The sequence below is a fragment of the Balaenoptera borealis genome (genome assembly GCF_965194805.1).
Source record: "Balaenoptera borealis genome assembly, chromosome: 3".
NCBI classification, from domain to species: Eukaryota; Metazoa; Chordata; class Mammalia; order Artiodactyla; family Balaenopteridae; genus Balaenoptera; species Balaenoptera borealis.
Genome location: NC_138866.1, coordinates 22,092,594 through 22,115,968, shown reverse-complemented (window position 1 = coordinate 22,115,968; position 23,375 = coordinate 22,092,594). Strand labels below are relative to the sequence as shown.

The 23,375-nt window shown below is 36.9% G+C and overlaps 1 protein-coding gene across 4 annotated transcripts in view; it reads right to left on the bottom strand.

Annotated features, from left to right (window-relative positions):
- The window catches only part of CEP128 (centrosomal protein 128), a 444,997-nt gene that overhangs the window by 265,650 nt on the left and 155,972 nt on the right, over nt 1–23,375 (bottom strand). For all 4 annotated transcript variants that reach the window (XM_082384674.1, XM_082384675.1, XM_082384676.1 and 1 more), the window contains exons 15-16: nt 21,937–22,587; nt 15,278–15,442 (exon numbers count right to left, since the gene is read on the bottom strand). In XM_082384674.1, coding sequence (XP_082240800.1) covers nt 15,278–15,442; nt 21,937–22,587 — 816 coding nt within the window. The remainder of the gene's footprint in view (nt 1–15,277; nt 15,443–21,936; nt 22,588–23,375) is intronic.

The following is a 23,375-nucleotide window of genomic DNA, read 5'->3' as shown; positions in this document are numbered from 1 at the left end:
TGGGACTCCAGATCACTGTTCCAGGGATTTCCCAGCGCTGCTTGGATCTGGAGGTAGGTGCTTCCCCAATTTGGTGATGTATATACATTTATTTCTTGCTATGTTGCTTGTCCTTATGCTGTAACACCGGGACTCCAGATTGCTGTTGCTTGGATCTGGAGGTAGGTGCTCACCCAATTAGGTGATGTATGTACATGTATCTCTCTATATACATATATTGCTTGTCCTCATACTGTAACTTACTACTAATATAATAAATTTCCTTATTTCTTGCTTATTAAATTGTGGAGTGGTTATTTTACCGGTGAATCCTCTGAACCTGAAGCTGAAAGTAAGTCTTTGGGCAAAACAGTAGGTTATATGGGGGCTAACGTAGTCATAAAGTAGAAAGAATAACTCAAAAACTATTTCTGAATAAGCCTTATCACCCTATCACTACAAATGAAAATATATGACATACTGGCAAATTCAGAATAGACCACAAAAAAGGGGGAAAAAACCCATCAAGCATGCACAATATCCTAAACGTTTAGGGGCTACTGCTCTCCTCTATACTGGAGATGTACCTGCGTACACATAAAATCTGCTCTAGATTTTAGTTAAAAAGTATACCTAATACCACACTAAACAAGGTACGGTTCCACTGTCAAGACAGCAAAGGTTTCATGAAGCTTCCACTTCAAGACAGGAAAGGCTTACATTGTTGACGTTTGTGTCTAAAGGAAACAAAAATCATACTACTTACAATGTCATCGTACACACACACACGCGTACGCAGACACACACACACACAGCTTAATCAATGAACCTGTAATTCAAAGGATAAGAAGTGTTCCTCTAATTAGAACATTCACTTTCCCAAAGGCTATAAAGATTACAAGGAGACACAATCTTAATGAAAATAGAACAACTTCAATAAAACTAGAGCATGTCCAAAATGTTATCTCCTTGGCAAAAGCTTATGAGATTCCTTCAATGTCTTAAGTATTCCAGAAAAGCCACTTTATTTCCAATACGGTTATTACATAAAATGAAAACAGTTCTTCACACACCTTAAGAGAAACATTATAGCAAATAATGCACACTCACACCACTAAATAAGTCATTAAGTTACAAAGCTAATGTTTTTCCTTTACTGAAAACTAACTTGAATAAGTGTGCAATATTTCAGCCCCAAGGCCATCTATAATACATGAGCAGGGGGTGGGAGAGAGAGAGAGTAAGCAGTAAAAGAGAAATCAAAGTTAAGGGCTGAAGTTAAAACTAATGCAATGTAATTCAAAGTTACTGGAAGCATGGCTTATTGAAACTATAGTCCTGCACACATCACCTAAAAAGTTTTGAGGAAGAATATTTCTGTAACTCAAGATAACTATCATGCCTAAGCCTTAAATCCAGGATACTAGCATTACAAGGCAAATTATGAAACTAACCTGAACAAAAATTGGATCTGTCTGGAAGCCATTTATCTGACTCTCTAAAGAAGGCTCACATTACTTCTGCCAACAGAGCTGACTCAGCTGCAAGGAAGCTAAGACACAATATGAAATGCCAACCAAGGCAGAAACTGCAGCATGACTAAAAGAGAAGGATCTACTATGGATATTATAGGAAATCTGAAAAGAGTTTAATCTGGAAAATTACTATACTGCAGTTCAAGCTGTCTGGCAAAACAGCCAACAAACAAATAAATAATGCATTAATTGCTGTCACATGTAACTACTTTTTTCAAACATTTCTTAAAAACAGAAGATTGTACATGAGTATGGATTTCTTAAAATTATGGCTATATATAAAACACTTAGATGGGTATCAAAAAATTAAAACCACAATAAAGCAAGAACAATTCTAAAATCAATAGTTAAGATCAATTTGAAAGAGTCCCCATGAATTCAGCCTCCGTATATCCTTTGTCCTCTGTGAACCCAACACTACTCTGGAATAAAGAGGACAAGGGAAGGTCATAAACTGAATTTTTTACTTGTTATGAAAGTCCAATAACATGCACCTACTTCATCACTCACGTGATTATTATAGCAAAGGCAGGTAACCTCGGTTCTTAGGAATACTAGGTGCTCCTTCTCTATGTTCCTGCGGCACTTTGTATGAGCTTCTGCTGTAGCACTTACTACTCTGTGTGTCTTTTATGTCTGTCACCTCAACAGACTGTGAGTTCCTCTAGGGCAAAGATCTTATTTCTCTTCATTTAAATATTTCAGCACCCCTCATACAATGATGGTGGAAATGTAAACTGGTGCAGCCTCTATGGAAAACAGTATAGAGGTTCTTCAAAAAATTAAGAATAGAACTGCCATATGATCCAACTATCCCACTTCTAGGTATTCATCCGAAGAAAACAAAAACACTAATTAGAAAAGATACATGCACCCCTATGTTCGTTGTACCATTATGTACAATAGCCATGATATGGAAACAACCTACATGCCCATAAACAGATAAATGGATAAAGAAGATGTGGTGTGTGTGTGTGTGCACACAGACACAAAATGAAATACTTCTCATACATAAAAAAACATGAAATCTTGCCATTTGCAACAACATAGATGGAACTTGAAGGTATTATGCTAAGTGAAACAAATCAGAAAAAGACAAATATCGTATGATTTCACTCATATGTGGAATATAAAAAACAAACAAACAAAATAAGTGAACAAGCAAAAACAAACATATAGATACAGGAAACAGAGTAATAGTTACCAGAGGGAGAAGACTGGTAGGGAGGGCAAAATGGGTAAAGGGTAATCAACTGTATGGCAATAGACGGAAACTAACTTTTTGGTGGTGAGCACGCTGCAGTGTATATAAAAGTAGAGAGCTGTACACATGAAATTTATATAATGTTATAAACCAATGTTAGCTCAATAAAAAGTAAATTTAAAAAAAGAGAAAAAAATCCCAGCATCTAATAGAGTGGCTCACATAGCAGTCAATCGATAAATCTTTCTGAAACATAAATATCCTTTTATGTTCCATTCATTCCATTAGTGTATTTTTTTTTTTTTAGTGTATTCTCTATGTGCCAAGCATAGTAGTCCCTAACTACACAACAACGAAGAAAAAAAAAACAGAATCTCTAAACTCAATAACTTCTTGTGTCTCAGTAAGTTTGTTTTGGTAATATATTAATTAGTCAAATCATTGAGGGCAAGCATCTTGTAAGTAGCAGGTTATTTTAACCATCAAAGTAAGCTGATGTCACAAAAGTGAAGGCTCTGTCAGTGGTAAGAAGTAAATCAGAATAAATTTTGAGGATAGAGCTAATAAGATTTGCTGATGAGTTACGTATAGGTCTATGTGTGAGAGAATAAGAGAGTTCTTCACATGCATTTAGAAAGCAAAAGAACACTGTAATTCCTACTAGAAGATTAAAATCAAAATGCTACTATTTTTTGAGTTAGATATACACTTCCTTCTCCTCTGTAAGTATATACTTTATACTATTTCCTTCAAAGAAGGGAGGAAATTATGATTAATAGTATATAAGAGTAAGAACTAAGAGCATTAGTAAAACAGTAGAGTTAATTGAAAAGAGTAATGGCATAATTAGAAAACTGGATAGATGATTTGATGCATGTTAAAACTTGAGTGTGGAAGACTTTCCAATCTATAACCTGGTCTTAGGCAGGCTTAGGGAAGTTATCCATAAAACAGAAGTCAAAAAATGGAAATTCAAATTTAAACTTCTAACCCCATTTAAGGAAATTATTTTTGCCTCAGGCTTTTTAGTATCTTTTTCTAGGAGAATATTGAGCAATACAAAGATCATTGGCAGCACAATCAAAAAGGTGTTAGGATATGTATTGGATACATTCCTAGAAATTAATATTCACAGTTGGAAACAAAAATGCCTCTAAAGGGTATTTTATGCATTCATTAACTTTTAGGACCATTTTGTAATTATGATGTATTTCTCTTAAGTCAATGCCTGGAAACAGAAATAACATTAGTTATTTAAAATCAGCCACTTTTGATGCATTTCTATTTCTGAAACAAAATACGGACAAGGAAACAAACAACTAGAGTTTCAAATTATGCATTTGGAACGAACATTGTTTAATTTTCAAAAGAAAAAAAGTGCATCATTCATTTCCAGAGAAATGTTTATAAGCTTACGGTGTCTTTGGAAACCATCAAAATTTCTTCCTCTCCTCTATTTTTTTCCTTAAAGGATGCTTAAGCATGCATTTATTCTTATGAAAGAATATGGGAAAAAGTTTAAAAACAAATCTCCAAATAGTATAACTCGTGTATACAATAAGCACCTTCTAGTTATTGGTTTTTCATTAATTGAAAGAACATTGCTTGTTCAAGATTAAATGATAAAATGGATTGAGTCAATTGGTGCTTTCAATGGTGATAAAAGAAACATAATGTAAACAAACCAGGACATTCATTTTATGTTCCCTTTTAGGGTCCACCAACGCAAGCTAGGTCTGCTCAACATCCAGCACAGCACTGACACAGATGCAACAGAGATCTTTCATGTGGCCTCTTCCCCTTGGCTTTACACACCACAAGCAACTGTAGGTACTATTATTTAGCCTAACTCCTACACCCACAGGATGGGTATCACTCACAGTTTCACAAGGAAATGAAATCAAACTAGTAATACAGGATTTTAAAGGCAAGTCCCCAAAAGGACTTCTTTCTTCTCAAGCCCTTATAGTTATCAACCACTCAGCTAAAGATTAAATGCCTCAAAATCAAGTCCAAATCAGGGGTCATAAAGACACAAACTTGGACTTCACTCCTTAAATTCACTTAAAATCAACCTCTTTGATTGTAAATGGTTGGTAAAGAGGTCACTGCCAATGGAGGAGAGTTTGGAAATGGCTTCTCCACACCTGTGCTCCAGTCTGGAAACTAGACCAAATGTCCTTCTATACATCTTTACGTCTTGCCCCTCCCTCTGCCGCAGCTGTATGTATAACTGGGCTCCCCCGGCACTGCACAATCACTCCATCTTTGCATTCTAAACTTGTTTCTTAACATCTGGCAGAGTGATTCATACATGGTAAACACTGGTGTTTCTGTCAATTCTCTGTGAAAGTAAGGACTACTCTGGGCTTAATGACTATCAGGGATTCAATTAAAAGCACTTTATAAATGACAAATGCAAAATTTATAATGTTACCTTCAATTTGACCATTTTATTATTATTTTCATTGTTGTTGTTTTTAAATGAGAGAAATCTGACAGGAACTTACTCATAGTATCTTAGTTAGTGTTTATTTAACGTATCTGGTTTAAGTTTGCTATAGCTTTACTCTACTCACACTATTTAAAATAGACGAAGCACCAAAGAAAGAGCACAGTCTGCCTAAAAATGGCGTAAAGTGTAACCATTAAATAAATGCTAGAAGTCAACAGCTCATTTGCTTCTACTTCTTTCTCGTACTTGGAAAAAAAAAATGGAAATCAGAGAATTCTGCCTGCTACTATCTTAGTAAAATATGTGAAACTGTGGTTTTTGCAAAGTAGTGAATACTTTATAGAAGAGACATCTGACAATCATATATATTTTTCCACATCATGAGAAACAGCAATCCTAAACAGATGGTCAAATTAGAAACAAAACACAAATTTCAACAACACTGATTCATTTTTTCCAGTCACAGATATCTTTTATGTGGAAATATCAGGTTTTAATTAGACTTTTCTAACAAAATCATTGATGACTTCTATTCCAAAATTTGTGTCAGGCTAAAAAACATAAGAGAGGATATGGTAATGTGTTGAATATAATAACCCTAAATTTAAATTCAACACTAAAATTTCATTGAAAAGACACAAATGTGAGTCATTTTACTGGCAGTAAATAAAGGGAAAAATACAAGGAATTTATGCTCATATCCTGTTTTCCACCACAGCTATGCAATGTTCGGCAAGTCACTATACTACACGCTCGCCCTCAGTTTCCACCATCTGTAAAAAATGGGCATCATAATTACACTTGCAAATGTGAATTATAATTATCATTTTTTAAAGATCCACATTTTGTAAAAGAATATTATTTCCTAAGTGTTTTCAGCCAACATAGCCATAGCTTTAAATATGTTGCTAGGTGTCACTTCACAAATGATTTCAATAAAGGATTTCATGAGAAGGAACAAAAGTACATTTCTACAAATCCTAATCGATTCAACACTTAGGTTCCTGTGAATTGCAATTGCCTTAGATGTCTCACAATTTGTCTCCTAATTGTTTCACTGCAGCTATTCACATCTCCCAAAAGAACTAATAATAGAAAATAAAGTCAAAAAAAAGAGAAAGAAAGTCTTCTAAAAAAACTTAAGTATAACTATGGAAAAAAGCAAGTATTCACTGAGTTAGCTAAGCATCTCAGAGAGCCTACATAATCTATATACTGACCAGAAATGGTTCTTACAGAAACCCTTTTGATTAGAAACTCCTTTAATCCATTAGGCCCCATTTATCAAGTTCACTCTATTGCTTAAACAGTAGGAATCTTTGGGATATAGGTCATGGGCTTCTTTTCATTGAAAACATATTTTTGTCCTGTTTTCTTGTTTTTATTTCCCCCAATCTGGTCAACACATACACACTCATAGAGGGAAGGGGAATGGGGGAGAGAGAAACAGAGAGAGAGAGAGGGAGAGGGAGGGGGAGGGAGGGGGAGAGAGAGAGAGAGAGAGAGAGGGAGGAGGGGGGAGAGGGAGAAAGAGGGAGAATGAATGTACATACATATCCATAGGTTATTGATATTTTTTATCTACATGTAAACATATGTGTACGTACATGTGTGTATACACACATATCTCTTCAACCACAATTTACTTACAAATTACCTACCATGTGTCAGGCTCTCGGCCTGGTCTTGGAGATAAAAAAAACAACCAAGACTTGGTTCCTGTCTTCAAATAGCAAACATAATTACAAACCTGCCCACCTGTTTGGTTTGCTTAACAAACATGCCTGCAATATCACTTGCTGATAGAACTGCCAGCTCTTCTCACATCGGTGCCTCTTTGTGGACCATCATCTAAAGTGTTTCAACACAGTCGGGCTCTAAACTTCCAATCAGCATAGTTCCACAGTAAGTCTTACTCTCAGTTCCCTGGCCCTTAATACCTGACACATTATTGGGTAATCAATGCTTGCTGATTGGTTTATTGCTGGGCTGAACCATTAATTGGCATCTGTTTCGTAACGTAGCAATAACAAAATAATGGCAGCTGCTAATCGATACCTTATCAGGTATCAGAAATTCAGCCAAGCACTTTATATACATTTTCACATTTAATTCCATAATAGAGTTTATTAATACACCTGTTTTAAGGATGATATAACTGAGGCTTTGAGTTTTGGGGTTTTTTTTAAATTAAATTTTATTTTTTTATACAGCAGATTCTTATTAGTCATCCATTTTATACACATCAGTGTATACATGTCAATCCCAATCTCCCAATTCATCCCACCACCCCCACCTCCCGCCGCTTTACCCCCTTGGTGTCCGTAAGTTTGTTCTCTACATCCGTGTCTCTATTTCTGCCCTGCAAACTGGTTCATCTGTACCATTTTTCTAGGGTCTCTAGATTCATCCACATATCTACATATGACCCAATTTCATTCCTTTTTATGGCTGAGTAATATTCCATTGCATATATGTACCACATCTTCTTTATCCATTTGTCTGTCGATGGGCATTCAGGTTGCTTCCATGACCTGGCGATTGTAAATACTGCTGCAATGAACATTGAGGTACATGTGTCTTTTTGAATTACGGTTTTCGCAGGATATATGCTAAGTAGTGGGATTCCTGGGTCATATGGTAATTCTATTTTTAGTTTTTTAAAGAACCTCCATACTGTTCTCCATAGTGGTTGTATCAATTTACATTCCCACCAACAGTGCAAGAGGGTTCCCTTTTCTCCACACCCTATCCAGCATTTGTTTCTAGACTTTCTGATGATGCCCATTCTAACTGGAGTGAGGTGATACCTCATTGTAGTTTTGATTTGCATTTCTCTAATAATTAGTGATATTGAGCAGTTTTTCATGTGCTTCTTGGACATCTGTATGTCTTCTTTGGAGAAATGTCTATTTAGGTCTTCTGCCCATTTTTTGATTGGGTTGTTTGTTTTTTTTACTATTAAGCTGCATGAGTTGTTTATATATTTTGGAGATTAATCCTTTGTCCATTGATTCGTGTGCAAATATTTTTTCCCATTCTGAGGGCTGTCGTTTCATCTTGCTTGTAGTTTCCTTTGCTTTGCAAAACCTTTTAAGTTTCATTAGGTCCCTTTTATTTTTGCTTTTATTTCCATTACTCTAGGAGGTGGATCAAAAAAGATCTTGCTGTGATTTATGTCAAAGAGTGTTCTTCCTCTGTTTTCCTCTAAGAGTTTTATAGTGTCCGGTCTTACATTTAGGTCTCAAATCCATTTTGAGTTTATTTTTGTGTATGGTGTTAGGGAGTGTCCTAATTTCATTCTTTTACATGTAGCTGTCCAGTTTTCCCAGCACCACTTAATTGAAGAGGCTGTTTTTTCTCCATTGTATATCCTTGCCTCCTTTGTCATAGATTAGTTGACCATAGGTGCATGGGTTTATCTCTGGGCTTTCTATCCTGTTCCACTGAGCTATATTTCTGGTTTTGTGCCAGTACTATATTGTCTTGATTACTGTAGCTTTGTAGTATAGTCTGAAGTCAGGGAGTCTGATTCCTCCAGCTCCGTATTTTTCCCTCAAGACTGCTTTGGCTATTCAGGGTCTTCTGTGTCTCCATACAGATTTTAAGATTTTTTTGTTCTAGTTCTGTAAAAAATGCCATTGGGGGCTTCCCTGGTGGCGCAGTGGTTGAGAATCTGCCTGCCAATGCAGGGGACACGGGTTCGAGCCCTGGTCTGGGAAGATCCCACGTGCCGCGGAGCAACTAGGCCCGTGAGCCACAATTACTGAGCCTGCGCGTCTGGAGCCTGTGCTCCGCAACAAGAGAGGCCACGATGGTGAGAGGCCTGCGCACCGCGATGAAGAGTGGCCCCCGCTTGCTGCAACTAGAGAAAGCCCTCGCACAGAAACGAAGACCCAACACAGCCATAAATAAATAAATTTAAAATAAATGTGATTAAAAAAAAAATGCCATTGGTAATTTGATACAGATTGCATTGAATCTGTAGATTGCTTTGGGTAGTATAGTCATTTTCACAAAATTGATTCTTCCAATCCAAGAACATGGAATATCTCTCCATCTGTTGGTATCACCTTTAATTTCTTTCAGCAGTGTCTTATAGTTTTCTGCATACAGGTCTTTTGTCTCCCTAGGTAGGTTTATTCCTAGGTATTTTACTCTTTTTGTTGCAATGGTAAATGGGAGTGTTTCCTTAATTTCTCTTTCAGATTTTTCATCATTAGTGTATAGGAATGCAAGAGATTTCTGTGCACTGATTTTGTATCCTGCAACTTTACCAAATTCATTGATTAGCTCTAGTAGTTTTCTGGTGGCATCTCTAGGATTCTCTATGTATAGTACCATGTCATCTGCAAACAGTGACAGTTTTACTTCTTCTTTTCCAATTTGTATTCCTTTTATTTCTTTTTCCTCTCTGATTGCTGTGGTCAGGACTTCCAAAACTATGTTGAATAATAGTGGTGAGAGTGTATAACCTTGGCTTATTCCTGATCTTAGAGGAAATGCTTTCAGTTTTTCACCATTGAGCATGATGTTTGCTGTGGGTTTGTCGTATATGGCCTTTATTATGTTGAGGTAGGTTCCCTCTATGCCTACTTTCTGGAGAGTTTTGATCATAAATGGGTGTTGAATTTTGTCAAAAGTTTTTCTGCATCTATTGAGATGATCATATAGTTTTTATTCTTCAATTTGTTAATGTGGTGTATCACATTGATTGATTTGTGTATATTGAAGAATCCTTGCATCCCCGGGATATATTCCACTTGATCATGGTGTATGATCCTTTTAATGTAATGTGTTGCTGGATTCTGTTTGCTAGTATTTTGTTGAGGATTTTTGCATCCATATTCATCAGTGATATTGGTCTGTAATTTTCTTTTTTTGTAGTATCTTTGTCTGGTTTTGGTATCAGGGTGATAGTGGCCTCATAGAATGAGTTTGGGCGTGTTCCTTCCTCTGAAATATTTTGGAAGAGGTTGAGAAGGATGGGTGTTAGCTCTTCTCTAAATGTTTGATAGAATTCACCTGTGAAGCCATCTGGGCCTGGACTTGTTTGTTGGAAGATTTTTCATCACAGTTTCAATTTCATTACTTGTGATTGGTCTGTTCATATTTTCCATTTCTTCCTGGTTCAGTCTGGGAAGGATATACCTTTGTAAGAATTTGTCCATTTCTTCCAGGTTGTCCATTTTATTGTCATAGAGTTGCTGGTAGTAGTCTCTTAGGATGCTTTGTATTTCTGAGCTGTCTGTTGTAACTTCTCCTCTTTCATTTCTAATTTTATTGATTTGAGTCCTCTCCCTATTTTCCTTGATGAGCCTTGCTAATGATTTATCAATTTTCTTTATCTTCTCAAAGAACCAGCTTTTAGTGTTGTTGATCTTTGCTACTGTTTTGTTTCTCTTTCATTTATTTCTGCTCTGATCGTTATGATTTCTTTCCTTCTGCTAACTTTGGTTTTGTTTGTTCTTCTTTCTCTAGTTCCTTTAGGTGTAACATTAGATTGTTTACTTGAGATTTTTCTTGTTTCTTGAGGTAGGCTTGTATAGCTATAAACTTCCCTCTTAGAACTGCTTTTGCTGCATCCCGTAGGTTTTGGATCGTCGTGTTTTCATTGTCATTTGTCTCTAGGTATTTTTTGATTTCCTCTTTGATTTCTTCAGTGGTCTCTTGGTTATTTAGTAACGTATTGTTTAGCCTCCATGTGTTTGTGCTTTTTACGTTTTTTTCCCTGTAATTGATTTCAAATCTCATAGCACTGTGGTCAGAAAAGATGCTTGATATGATTTCAATTTTCTTAAATTTATTGAGGCTTGATTTGTGACCCAAGATGTGATCTATCCTGGAGAATGTTCTGTGCGCACTTGAGAAGAAAGTGTAATCTGCTGTTTTGGGATGGAATGTCCTATAAATATCAATTAAATCTATCTGGTCTATTGTGTCATTTAAAGTTTGTGTTTCCTTATTAACTTTCTGTTTGGATGATTTGTCCATTGGTGTAAGTGACGTGTTAAAGTCCCCCACTATTATTGTGCTGTCGACTTCCTCTTTTAGAGTTGTTAGCAGTTGCCTTATATATTGAGGTGCTCCTATGTTGGGTGCATATATATTTATAATTGTTATATCTTCTTCTTGGGTTGATCCCTTGATCATTATGCAGTGTCCTTCCTTGTCTCTTGTAACATTCTTTATTTTAAAGTCTATTTTATCTGATATGAGTATTGCTGCTCCAGCTTTCTTTTGATTTCCATTTGCATGGAATATCTTTCTCCATCCCCTCACTTTCAGTCTGAATGTGTCCCTAGGTCTGAAGTGGGTTTGTTGTAGACAGCATATATATGGATCTTGCTTTTGTATCCATTCAGCAAGACTGTGTCTTTTGGTTGGAGCATTTAATCCATTCACGTTTAAGGTAATTATCGATATGTATGTTCCTATTACCATTTTCTTAATTGTTTTGGGCTTGTTTTTGTAGGTCCTTTTCTTCTCTTCTGTTTCCCACTTAGAGAAGTTCCTTTAGCATTTGTTGTAGAGCTGGTTTGGTGGTGCTGAATTCTCTTAGCTTTTGCTTGTCTGTAAAGCTTTTGATTTCTCCATCGAATCTGAATGAGATTCTTGCCAGGTAGAGTAATCTTGGTTGTAGGTTCTTCCCTTTCATCACTTTAAGTATATCATGCCACTCCCTTCTGGCTTGTAGAGTTTCTGGTGAGAAATCAGCTGTTAACCTTATGGGAGTTCCCTTGTTCGTTATTTGCTGTTTTTCCCTTGCTGCTTTCAGTAATTTTTCTTTGTCTTTAATTTTTGCCACTTTGATTACTATGTCTCAGCGTGTTTCTCCTTGGGTTTATCCTGTATGGGACTCTCTGCGCTTCCTGGATTTGGGTGGCTATTTCCTTTCCCATGTTACGGAAGTTTTCGACTGTAATCTCTTCAAATATTTTCTCAGGTCATTTCTCTCTCTCTTCTCCTTCTGGGACCCCTATAATGCAAATATTGTTGCATTTAATGTTGTCCCAGAGGTCTCTTCGGCTGTCTGCATTTCTTTTCATTCTTTTTTCTTTACTCTGTTCTGCAGCAGTGAATTCCACCATTCTGTCTTCCAGGTCACTTATCTGTTCTTCTGCCTCAGTTATTGGGCTATTGATTCCTTCTAGTGTAGTTTTCATTTCAGTTATTGTATTGTTCATCTCTGTTTGTTTGTTCTTTAATTTTTCTAGGTCTTTGTTAAATATTTCTTGCATCTTCTCGATCTTTGCCTCCATTCTTTTTCTGAGGTCCTGGATCATCTTCACTATCATTATTCTGAATTCTTTTTCTGGAAGGTTGCCTATCTCCACTTCATTTAGTTGTTTTTCTGGCATTTTATCTTGTTCCTTCATCTGGTACATAGCTCTCTGCCTTTTCATCTTGCCTATCTTTCTGTGAATGTTGTTTATGTTCCACAGGCTGCAGGACTGTAGTTCTTCTTGCTTCTGCTGTCTTCCCTCTCGAGGCTTTGAGTTTTAAGCAACTTGCCTAATGCCACACAGCTAGAAAATGATTTATACTCAAAGTTGTCCATAGCCACTAATGCTATACTACTTCCCGAAGAGAAAGGCCCTATCTGTAGATGACTGGACCCAGTGAAACTTTGATTCATAGCTAACTATACTAAAAAAACAGGCCAACACAAACAGCTAAGTCAATCAAAACTACATAGCAATCATGTACACAAAAAATATTAAAGAAAAGCAAGCATATAAGCTGTGTATATTTATATATGTGTGTGTGTCTATGTATCCTTAAGATTATTTACCATTTTAGACGTCAGAGACATCTTTTCTCTGCATTAGAACCCATTATCAGGACTTGACTATATCGTTTTAACAACTGAAAGGGATTTTGCTTTTAATGATCCCACTAGAAGCTTTCAATTGCAGATCTGTGTCTTATCTATTGATACATCCCATCCCCAGCATCCAGCACAATGCCTCCCACATACTAGAAGCTCAGTACATATAGCAAAGGAATACAGTAATCCCCCATTATCTGTGAGGGATATCTTCCAAGACCCCCAGGGGATGCCTAAAACTGAAGATAGTACCAAACCCTATACATATTATACATACATACCTATGATAGTTTAGCTTAGAAATCAGGCACAGTAAGAGATTACCAACAATAACTAATAATGAAATAGAACAATTGTAACAATATACTGTAATAAAAGTTATGTGAATGTGGTCTCTCTCTCTCAAAATATCTCACTGCACTGTATTCACCCCTCTTGTGATGATAAGAGATGATACAATGCCTACATAAAATGTGATGAGATGAAGTGAATGAGGTAGGCATTGTGACATAGCATTAAACTACTGCTGACCTTCTGATAATACCTCAGAAGGAGGATCACCTGCTTTGGGTGATCCTGAATCATCAAGCCATGATGATGTCGATAGTTGGATGTTAGGAGCAGAAGACTGAGATAGGTGGGGATCACGAGTGTTAGAAAGTGGGACAGCTCAAGATTTCATTATGCTACTCAGAACAATGTGCAGTTTAAAACTTATGAATTATTTCTAGAATTTTCCATTTAATCTTTCTGAACTGCAATTGGCCCAAAATTGGTAATTTCAGTTACCGTGGCAGGTATCTGAAACAACGGAAAGGGAAACCACTAATGAGGGAGGACTACTGTACAATCATTAAATTTTAAAACTCTGTTCTAAGGTGAATGTTCCATTTATATGAATGTATGACAATGCATACATACCTGGAACATCACAGATAGTGGAGAAGCATTTATTTTAAGCAGAACAAGGTAAACTTTACACTTTCAACATAAAATTTCCCCCACTCTTTCTTAAATGCAAATAATTAAACACAAAACATGTTAATACAATCTTCTGGCTAACTTTTAATTATGGAAAAGTTGGAAAATTTAGTATTATCTTCAAAGCAACTACACCCTGGCAACAGATACATTAATTATGTGTGAACATTAGACTTAGTCAAAACAAAGCGTGACATAAGAACTAAATTACAATTGTCAAGATTGTAGGCCTAAATTTAGCAACTTAAGCACATTTAATCATAAACTCCAAACTAACTTAAATTTTATTTCCTTGATTTTAACAATTACTAGGAAGGTAAAAAATATATATACAAAATACAGTGAAACAACAAAAAGAGGAAAAGATGAGCAAAGCATGAAGAAAGTTTCTTCTAGAGGTTGATGACACCCCACCTAGTGATATTTCCTTCAACACAGATGTTAGTTAGTAACCCTTATCAAGAACAGGAGTCATCTGGCCCAGTCTATCCTGCCTTATCCTATTATCCATATGTTAATAGTCTTTTTTCTATTTGGCTTCTATCACACTCCAATGCAAATCCTTTTAGGAAGTTGGTAAAGACACAGAACGCAAATTTAACTAATCTGTCTTCTATTCTTAGTTGACTTTTGGCCACAAAAGTAGTGACTCTAGAAGTCCATAGTATTCTACCCAATGCCTGGTATATAGCAGACACCACCCAAATTTTACACGTCTACTGATAGGAAAGCAGTGAGCCTGCTGGGAATATTCCAAGGTTGCCAACCTTCTTAAGCTTCAGTCTCTGTAACTGCAAAAATGAGCATAATAGTATCGATTTCATAAAATGACTATCAGCATTAAAAGTGCCTAGTGCACAGTGACCACTTCATCTATTATATATTTTATTTTGAACCTCAGTTTCCTCATAGGTTAACAGGGATCAATAAAATCTAACCCAAAGAGCTGTGAGAATTCAATGAGTACACATATGTAAATCAATTGGCATAAATACTTGCCATAAAGTAGGTCTTCAATAAACCGTAATTCCTTTCTTTGCTACCTTGTCTCTAAATGCCTATTTTAAGATCCAGAAGAAATTTAAAATCCAAAGTATTAGAAGGTTACTAGTTGGTTGAAAGAATAAAAATCACAGCATTCTAATAAACTTCTATGACGTTTTCTGGCACCAATACAAATTGCTATGAAAGCCTAAAAATTAGCATTTAGTAGTACATAAACTATGTTCTAGAAGAAACACTAGAAGAAATTCAAATAAGTCTTTTAAATTAAAATTCATTCACATTTTTACCTTTTCTTCTAGTTGGTCCTTCAAACACTGGTATTTTAGCTTCAGTTTTTTGTTCTCATTTTCATTCTGAGTTAATTCCTCTGTCAGCCTGTCATACTGTGATTTCAGCTTCTCTAGCTGAGAACGCTGGACTTTAGCCATAGTCTTATCTTCTAAGCTTTCTGCCTGAGAGAAAAAGGAGAAAAGAGAAAGTCCACTGGCCACAGCCAAACTGTACACAAAACAAATTCCACATTACATCAGTGGGCAAACACTTCGAGATTTTGCTACCTCTAAGCATTCACACATAAACATACATGCAAAGGAAACTTTCTTTGCATGTGTTCAATCTCTCCTTAGCATTCACTGAGCAACCAATTAAGTGACAGGTACTCTACTAGGTGCTGAAGATAACAGGCATGAACCGTAAAAGAGACAGATACAACGGTCAATTCTGACAACGATGAACAAGAAGTGCTTAATAAAGGTGCAAGCAGAGGTACGTGCAACCCAAAGAAGGGACACTAAGTGCTGAGAGGGGAAGGGTTATTAGAGAAATGTCCCCATAAGGATATACTATGGGATATTACTGCCTGATCAGTCTCCTCATCTATAAACGGAGCTTAACAATATTCCTACTCAAGCTACACTCTCGCTTTTGTGAAAGACTTGTGTATTTTTTGTACAATGTAATTATTAATACCACTCTTGTGCGGCTAAAAAGGTTATGGATCAGAGTAGCCAAAAAATATAAATAACTTAATATGAAAGAGTTTACCAGTGATTCTTTCAGTACCAATAGTGCAATAAAGTACCTAGTTTTCGTTTATTATTTGGAATATAACCAGAATCAGCTTTAAAAAAAAAAACAATAGGAATAATCGGTGGATGGGATTCAATAAGGATTTGCCAGGCATGTGAAGTTAAAGACTTAAAATAACAACAATGTAAATACTGACTATATGTCAGGCACTGCTCTAAGACCTTTTCGTATAGTTGTCCCTCATTCCATCCTCACCACAACCTGACTAGGGAGACACTGTTATTGTCTCCTGTTTTGAAACTGAAGCAGAACAACACTAATCATTTGCCCAAGGGTATGTAGTGAGTAAAGCAGAGCCAGGATTTGAACGCAGGATTCTCTCTACTGTCCATGTTTTCAGCTACTCTGCCTCACTGTCTTTAAAAGGTACCTATATCATATGGTTTTAAAAACCAGCTGGGTGCAACTTGCAATGTTAACTAGTTACACCTACCAGTTACTGACAGCCTGTAAGCACCCACATAGAATCTGTTTAAAATACGTGTTTCAATGCCTAAAATATATTTGTTTCTTTCCTTTGTATAAGTTTATTATATGTATATAATCAGGTACATAGGAACATAATCGCTGGAAGCAATTTCCCAAAAGGAAGAAGTTTTGTGAGTTTCAGACAAGAATCTATATCTTATTCACCCCACAAAATTCAGCTAAGACTTGATGCCACTTTGAGTTAACAAAAGAATTGATGTTTTTAATGAGGAATCCTGTATTCACTACCCAAAAATAAACTTACAAAATAAAGTCTCTCATCAGGAAAATTGTTCGATTATTATTTTAGGTTTCAGTAGAATACTTAGCTTTTTTTTGTGTCTTATAAAAAGTGTAGGTATAGACAGTTTTCCCCCAAGGCCAGTGGTGTCTGGGCCAGCTCACAGAGACATTCAGGAACCAACTGTGCTCATCTCTTCCCAACTCTATCTCCAGTGATGCTGTTTGATAGCTTGAAACCAGCCAAATGGGGGGTTTTATACCACTGAACTTGGCAAATGCTACAAATCTGGGTTCCCCTCTTTGCCCCCGGAGAACCTATTTTTAAAACAGTTACCAGCACACTAATGCCTAAGTTTGACTAAGAACTTACTTCTTGTTGTAGTTTTATTATTACATTTACATTTCATTTTAGGGTTTACAAAGTGATATAACACTCACAAAAACCCTGTGATAGAGAAAAACATTACTGTTTCCATCCTACTGATGAAGTACAAAAACGTTAAGTAACTTGACCAAGATCATATGGCCAGCAAATGGCAAAAATATAGAACTCCACTCTTGGTCTTCTGATTCCAATAAAGGCTCTTACAAAATTATTTTTGTTGAAATAATAATGAGGTGATAACCCAATATCCTTCAAATATTAATAGCAGCTAGAATATTTCATAAAAATATTTTACATTTAAATTTAAAAACAGGCATGAGAAGGGTAGATCTAGATGGGGAAAAATATAACTTCTGCAGAGAAAAAAATATGGGTAATGTATCACACTTATTAGACTCAGAAAAAGTAACAGATTAAGGTGAAGCCGAAAGACAAAGAAATGTAACATTTACAGAGCTATTTATCTAAAGCCCTCTTGTACATAACTCAGTGTATTAAATCTTCGATGACGACCATTGCTATCAACTCCTGTTAATTAATATAAACGAGTCAAAAGTACGGAATTATATTCATAAAATAGCATGAGGTGGGGCTGTTCCTATGGGTAACTTATTCGGTTTAAGAGAAGAGTACTGGGCTCTCACGATCTCTGGTTCTCCTGTTAAGCTCGTATGCTTCTTTTGTACCACATTATAGAGTAACTACAACATTCCTCCGCATCTCAGTCTTCCGAATTAAAAAAAAAATCTAAAGTTTTCGGAGAATCTACAGAATAGTTCTAAACGGCGTCTTCTTTATATACAGGTAATGTCTTAAAGCTTTATTGTCACCTCACTATACACAAATACAAAGCACTTCTTTTGGATGAGGAAAGCAATTTTACCACATTACAGGGAAAGAGCCAAACCAGACAGATCATAAAGCAAGTCAGCAGCAAATCCTTTGATTTCTGGCTTTTCAAACATTTTAACCCAACATCCACGGAACATGTTCTATATGTCTCAAACATCATGCTAGACACCATAAGAGGATACAAAAATGGCTAAGACCTGCTACCTGCCCCTCTGGAGATGTACGAAAACAAAACAGACACACCATAATATAAGGCAGCCTAAATGTGCTGTACTAGCAGTTCCAAAAGAGAGCTATGGAAACACAGAGAATCGAAAGATTTATCCCAACCTCAGTTGAGATATATGCCATCTTCAGTGAATCCATAAAAGAAGTGAAAAATTAATTGGGCCTTGAAAGATTAGGCAGCCTTTTTCCTCCTGCAGATTGAGGGAAAAGACAATCCAGACGAAGAGCAAGCAGTGAAAAGTATGTATAGGAAAGCTGTACATTCGTATGAGGCCAGTTGGGGAGCATAAAAGGCTCCAAATGTGAACAGCTCAGGCGGGACCATACTGAGGAGGACTGGACTAGATTTGAGACTTTGCTCCAGAGACAATAATGGTTTTTGAAGGTTTCTGAGCAAGAAGTGATGCACTTAGATCAGTGTTTTGAAAAAGGCAACAGGTGGTATCTGAAGGTTGAAAGGGAGGAGTTGGGGGGTAGAAAGAGGAACTAAGGGGGAAGTAGGGAGGCTACTCGGAGCTGTGTCTCGTGTCTCCATAGTCCAAATTAGTTGCCCACATCCTGTTTGCTACTATGACACATGATATATTGCTCATATGCCTAGGCGGCCAGGAGCAAATGCAGTTTCTGTCAAACAGGCTGTACCTCCTGACTTCACCTCCCTCTCAAGAAAGCATGTTACAATGTGAGAATGATGCTCTTATATAGATGACCTTGAATCTGTAGTAACTGATTAAATCACTACCAGCTCCTGCTGAAATGTGTGTTTATCACACAACCTAAATAGTGGTGATGAAAGCCAGAAATATGTCAGTAACAGCAAGAAGAAAAGGAGGGTGTAGTTTCAACTACATTCCCAAGAAAACTGCAATTTCTTTGAAAGAACCGTTTCTCAAGCCATGGCCTAACAAATCATGACACACTCATCTTCATGCAAAAGCCCTGCCTTCCTGAGATTCACGCCATTCCCCATCAACTCCACCTTCCTTGATGGCAGCAGTTGACCGACCAGTCGTCCTCTTCGATGAAGTTTTGGCCATGTGATCAATTAATGCCTTCACAACAGCATCATAAATACCCAAATATCTACCCAACAAACTAACTTCAAAGTTATTTGACCTGCTCTGTTCCAACCACCTTCACCTGTATTCCACAACAGCAACCCACTGCATTACCACCCCCTGCACCTTAACTCTGAACTCTTAAGAATTCCTACCAAATAAGCAGCCTGTGGTCCTAGATTCCTCTCCATCCACTCTCTCATCCCTTTGCCCATGATACTTCTTCAACGGTAGCCACATGACAGCACATTGCATGCTCCCAGACTAGCCTCATGCAGCTTGCACCGGCCTTCACAGCACTACGTCTTCACCACCATAAACTCCTTACTGCACTGCTACTCTACTCTCCTTCAGAGGGAAGAAAGAGACCATCAGTCAAGAGTCATATCAACAACCCTAGTCCATTCCTATCAACTTACCCAAGCTTACTTCTTTCTTTCAAAACCTTCAGAGGAAGATATGCCCCGTCTCCTGCTGAATCCTATCCACTCTGTTTTTGATCCAACCCCTCACATCTCCTCAGGGAACTTCTCCACCCATCTGCGACAAGTGAACACTTTTTTGGTTCTTCTTTTAGCCTGTCTGCCACGTTGACACTCCTGACTATACCTTTCTAAAATGTCCTGCTTGGGTCTCCAAGATACCATTCTCTTCTGGTTCTCATCCTGTTTCCCATATGGTTCTTCATTCTTATTTGCTAGAAACTCTTTCTCAATTCTTCCTTTAAACACTGGTGTTCTAGAATTTCATCCTCTTCTTTCTCTTTGCATAATGTCATTCAAATCCTATGATTTCAACTGCCAACAATGGATTACTGGCTCCCAAATATCTAACTTTAATCTCAACTTCCTCCTCAACTTCTAACCCATTATGTACTAAACTGTTCTACCCAGACTTTCATGGTTAGGTTTAAGGTCCCTTCCACCTAACTCAACATGCTAAAAAGCTGGATTTGGCATTATTCTCTCCAAATCTGCTGTTCTGTCTATATTATCCATCTTGACAAACAGCCTCATTATCCAACTAGTCACCCAAATCTAAACCCAGTCAATCTAGATTCTAAACCTTTTCCAGTACAGCAATGTAGTTAAGAATTCAAGCATTTGACTACCTGAGTTCAAATCCTGTCTCTACTCCTCTCCAGCTGTAAGACCTTGGGCAAGTTAACTTAACTTCCCACGTCTCAATTTCCTCATCAGAGAGAAATTAACACCACACAATCTGCAGGGATGATGTGAGTATTAAATGGGCAACACATGTAAGATTCTTATAGTAATAAAACCGGCACAAACTAAGTGCTGAAAAAATGTCTGCTAGTATTATTATTATTGCCACAGCCAATCAATCAATATATATTTATTTTATTTTTTTTACGATCAGCTCTTCTCCATATCTGATTCTACTCTTGTTTATGTCCATATCAACTCTGAAAGACTATTATGCCATATTTCACCAATATCAAAACACGTATTTTTTTTTTTTCACATTTTACCTTCTCTGTCTTGGGATGGGCAGTATTTTTTTTTTCTTAGCACACAACAATGATCCATCTTACAAATGATGGTGTCTTAGGTTACATGAAATAGAATAAAGGCCTCTTACATATTCTTTCAGTCTCCATTCTGCTCTGCCCACCCCACGTAAATGAATCCAAATCCACTACTGCCAGCAGTCTATACAGGGCTGGAGAAGAATTAATAAAATAGCCAAAAGCATTCTACAAATGGCAGTTTAATTATAATTAATAATTAATAATTTCATATTTATCATAAGCATTTTTATGGTAGTGGCATATCAAGGAATTTTGAGAAAAAATATATTAATCTTTGAAGATTTATCCATGTATTCACCCATTCAACAGATATGTATAATGTTCCAGGAACTGGGCACTGGGGATATAGCTGTAAACAAAACAGAATCAAATCCCAGTCCTCATGGTGTTTTCATACTAATAAAAGGAGATTAAAAAATTAAAAATATGGAATCTATATCATATGATGATGAGTGCTATGGAGAAAAACTAAAGCAGGAAGGAGGGATAGATTTATCACACTCCTGACAATCATGTTATGAAATGATTCCCCTGCATGGTGATAAATGCTAATACCATTAGATCTTACAATATTTCCCCAAATGTAAGATCTCAATTATGCATTTACTCAGGCAACTTTGATTTGGAAAAGAAGGGATAAATCTCAAAAGCCTTGGGTTTACAAAACCCATAAGCTGATCCACTTTAGTTACCATACCAATAAGGACCATGGTTATAGCTTCTACGACCTTGACAAGTCTTTGCCTTTTATATTTTAGGAGATCATAAATGTTGAATGAGGGCACGTTTCAGGTCCACGACTTACTGCCACCTCTGCCTTTCCTGAACTCCCAAAATAGCTAAACGTTCTTTTTAAAGGGCTTCAGTGCTCTGAAATAGGTGCTCCCAGGTGGCTACTATAACTCATTTCAACCTGGCCGAACAGGCATGAATAAGCCTCTTTATTGTTAGTTCTATCTTCCCTTCAGTGCTTGGGAATACAGAATGATCTCTAAAAATTTACGCTTTATTAACTTCATGAGCCACTAGAAAATTTCCTCCAGTATCATCAGGATAATTCAGTGTGGGTACCTTCAGTGTCTTAATATGATTCTCGGCCTCACTCTTTTCTTTCTTGAAGTGCTTCATCAGCTCCTGGATATTCTGTTCATGTTTAGTTTTCACACTCTGCAATGAGGATGTGAGATCTTCCAGCTCCCTCTGGTGAACATCTCTTTCTAGCTTTAACTGTGTAATGATCGTAGCTGTTTCTTCATCTTTGGATTTTGCCTGTGTCTTGAGGTCAGAAAGGTTCTTGAGTACCTCTTTCCTTGCTCTCTGTTCCTCCGCCAATTTATTGGCAAGGTCTGCCCGGATGGCACTCAAGTCCTTGATGGCCTCTTGCATCTCAAGAAGCTGAGCTTGGTCCTTGGCCTGGCTCTCCTTCAGCTCCGCAATTTCTTCCTCCAGATGCGTTTTCTCAGCTTTCATCTGGCTTTGAATCGTACTCTGCTCTTTCAATTCACTTTCTAGCCTCTGGATGGTATCCAGGGAATCCTTGACTTCTAGTTCAAGGTCAGCCTGATGAGACTTAACATCACTTAGTTTTTGCTCCTTACAGTGAAGCTCCTCCTCTTGAAGGGCACGCTTGGTTAGCACATCATTCAATTCCTTTCGAAGATTCTCTATTTGTTGTAACGCTGCATAAAGCTGGCTTTTCAATTCATCCTTTTCTTTTAGGATCTATTGGGTTAGGAACAGAAAGCAAAAATTACTGTAAAATGCACCATATACACTGCCAGAAAACAAAAATAAGGTTTAAGCCACAAGGAGAAGAAAAATTCATAAAATAATATTTTGTATTTCTTTCTGGTTTTTTAATGAAAAATACTTTTTAGGATAGAAAAAGGAAGAAAAATACAATTGCTCTGAAGAAGTACCACACTGAGATATATGTTTCAGATTTTCATCACCAAAACATATCAATCCATGATCATAAATAATTATTTAAATGTAAGATAAAATTGATCAAAAGAATGGGGGAAATAAAGGCTTCAATTATAATTTACCAGAGGTTGAAATAATACAGTGTTACTTAAAGTAACATGATTTGCATTTCAATGGCACACTTTTTAAAAGGAGAAACCTCAAAACAGATACAAAACAGATTCGGAAGATAATATAGGGAAGCATGCACATATAATCTACGAAAGGTTTTGGTACAATCAGTCATTATTAATCAAATAATGTCCACAGTGACAAGAAACACACCAGTATGTTAACAGGGAGTCTTCAAGTCCCATGAAGGTAGAAATGAGTTTAAGATTAGGAGAGGTTGGGAAAGGACTCACAAGAAGAGTCAAAGGACCAGAAGGCTATCGCCCTCTGCCAGCCTTTTTAGGGGGTTAGGGCTAACATTGAGGGACAGCAGCCAAGAACTAACCTGCTAATCCTCACCATCCATCAATGCAAACAAAAAAGCCAGCAGCTAAGGAGACTGAAACTGCCCCACCCCCACCCCAACACTGGCA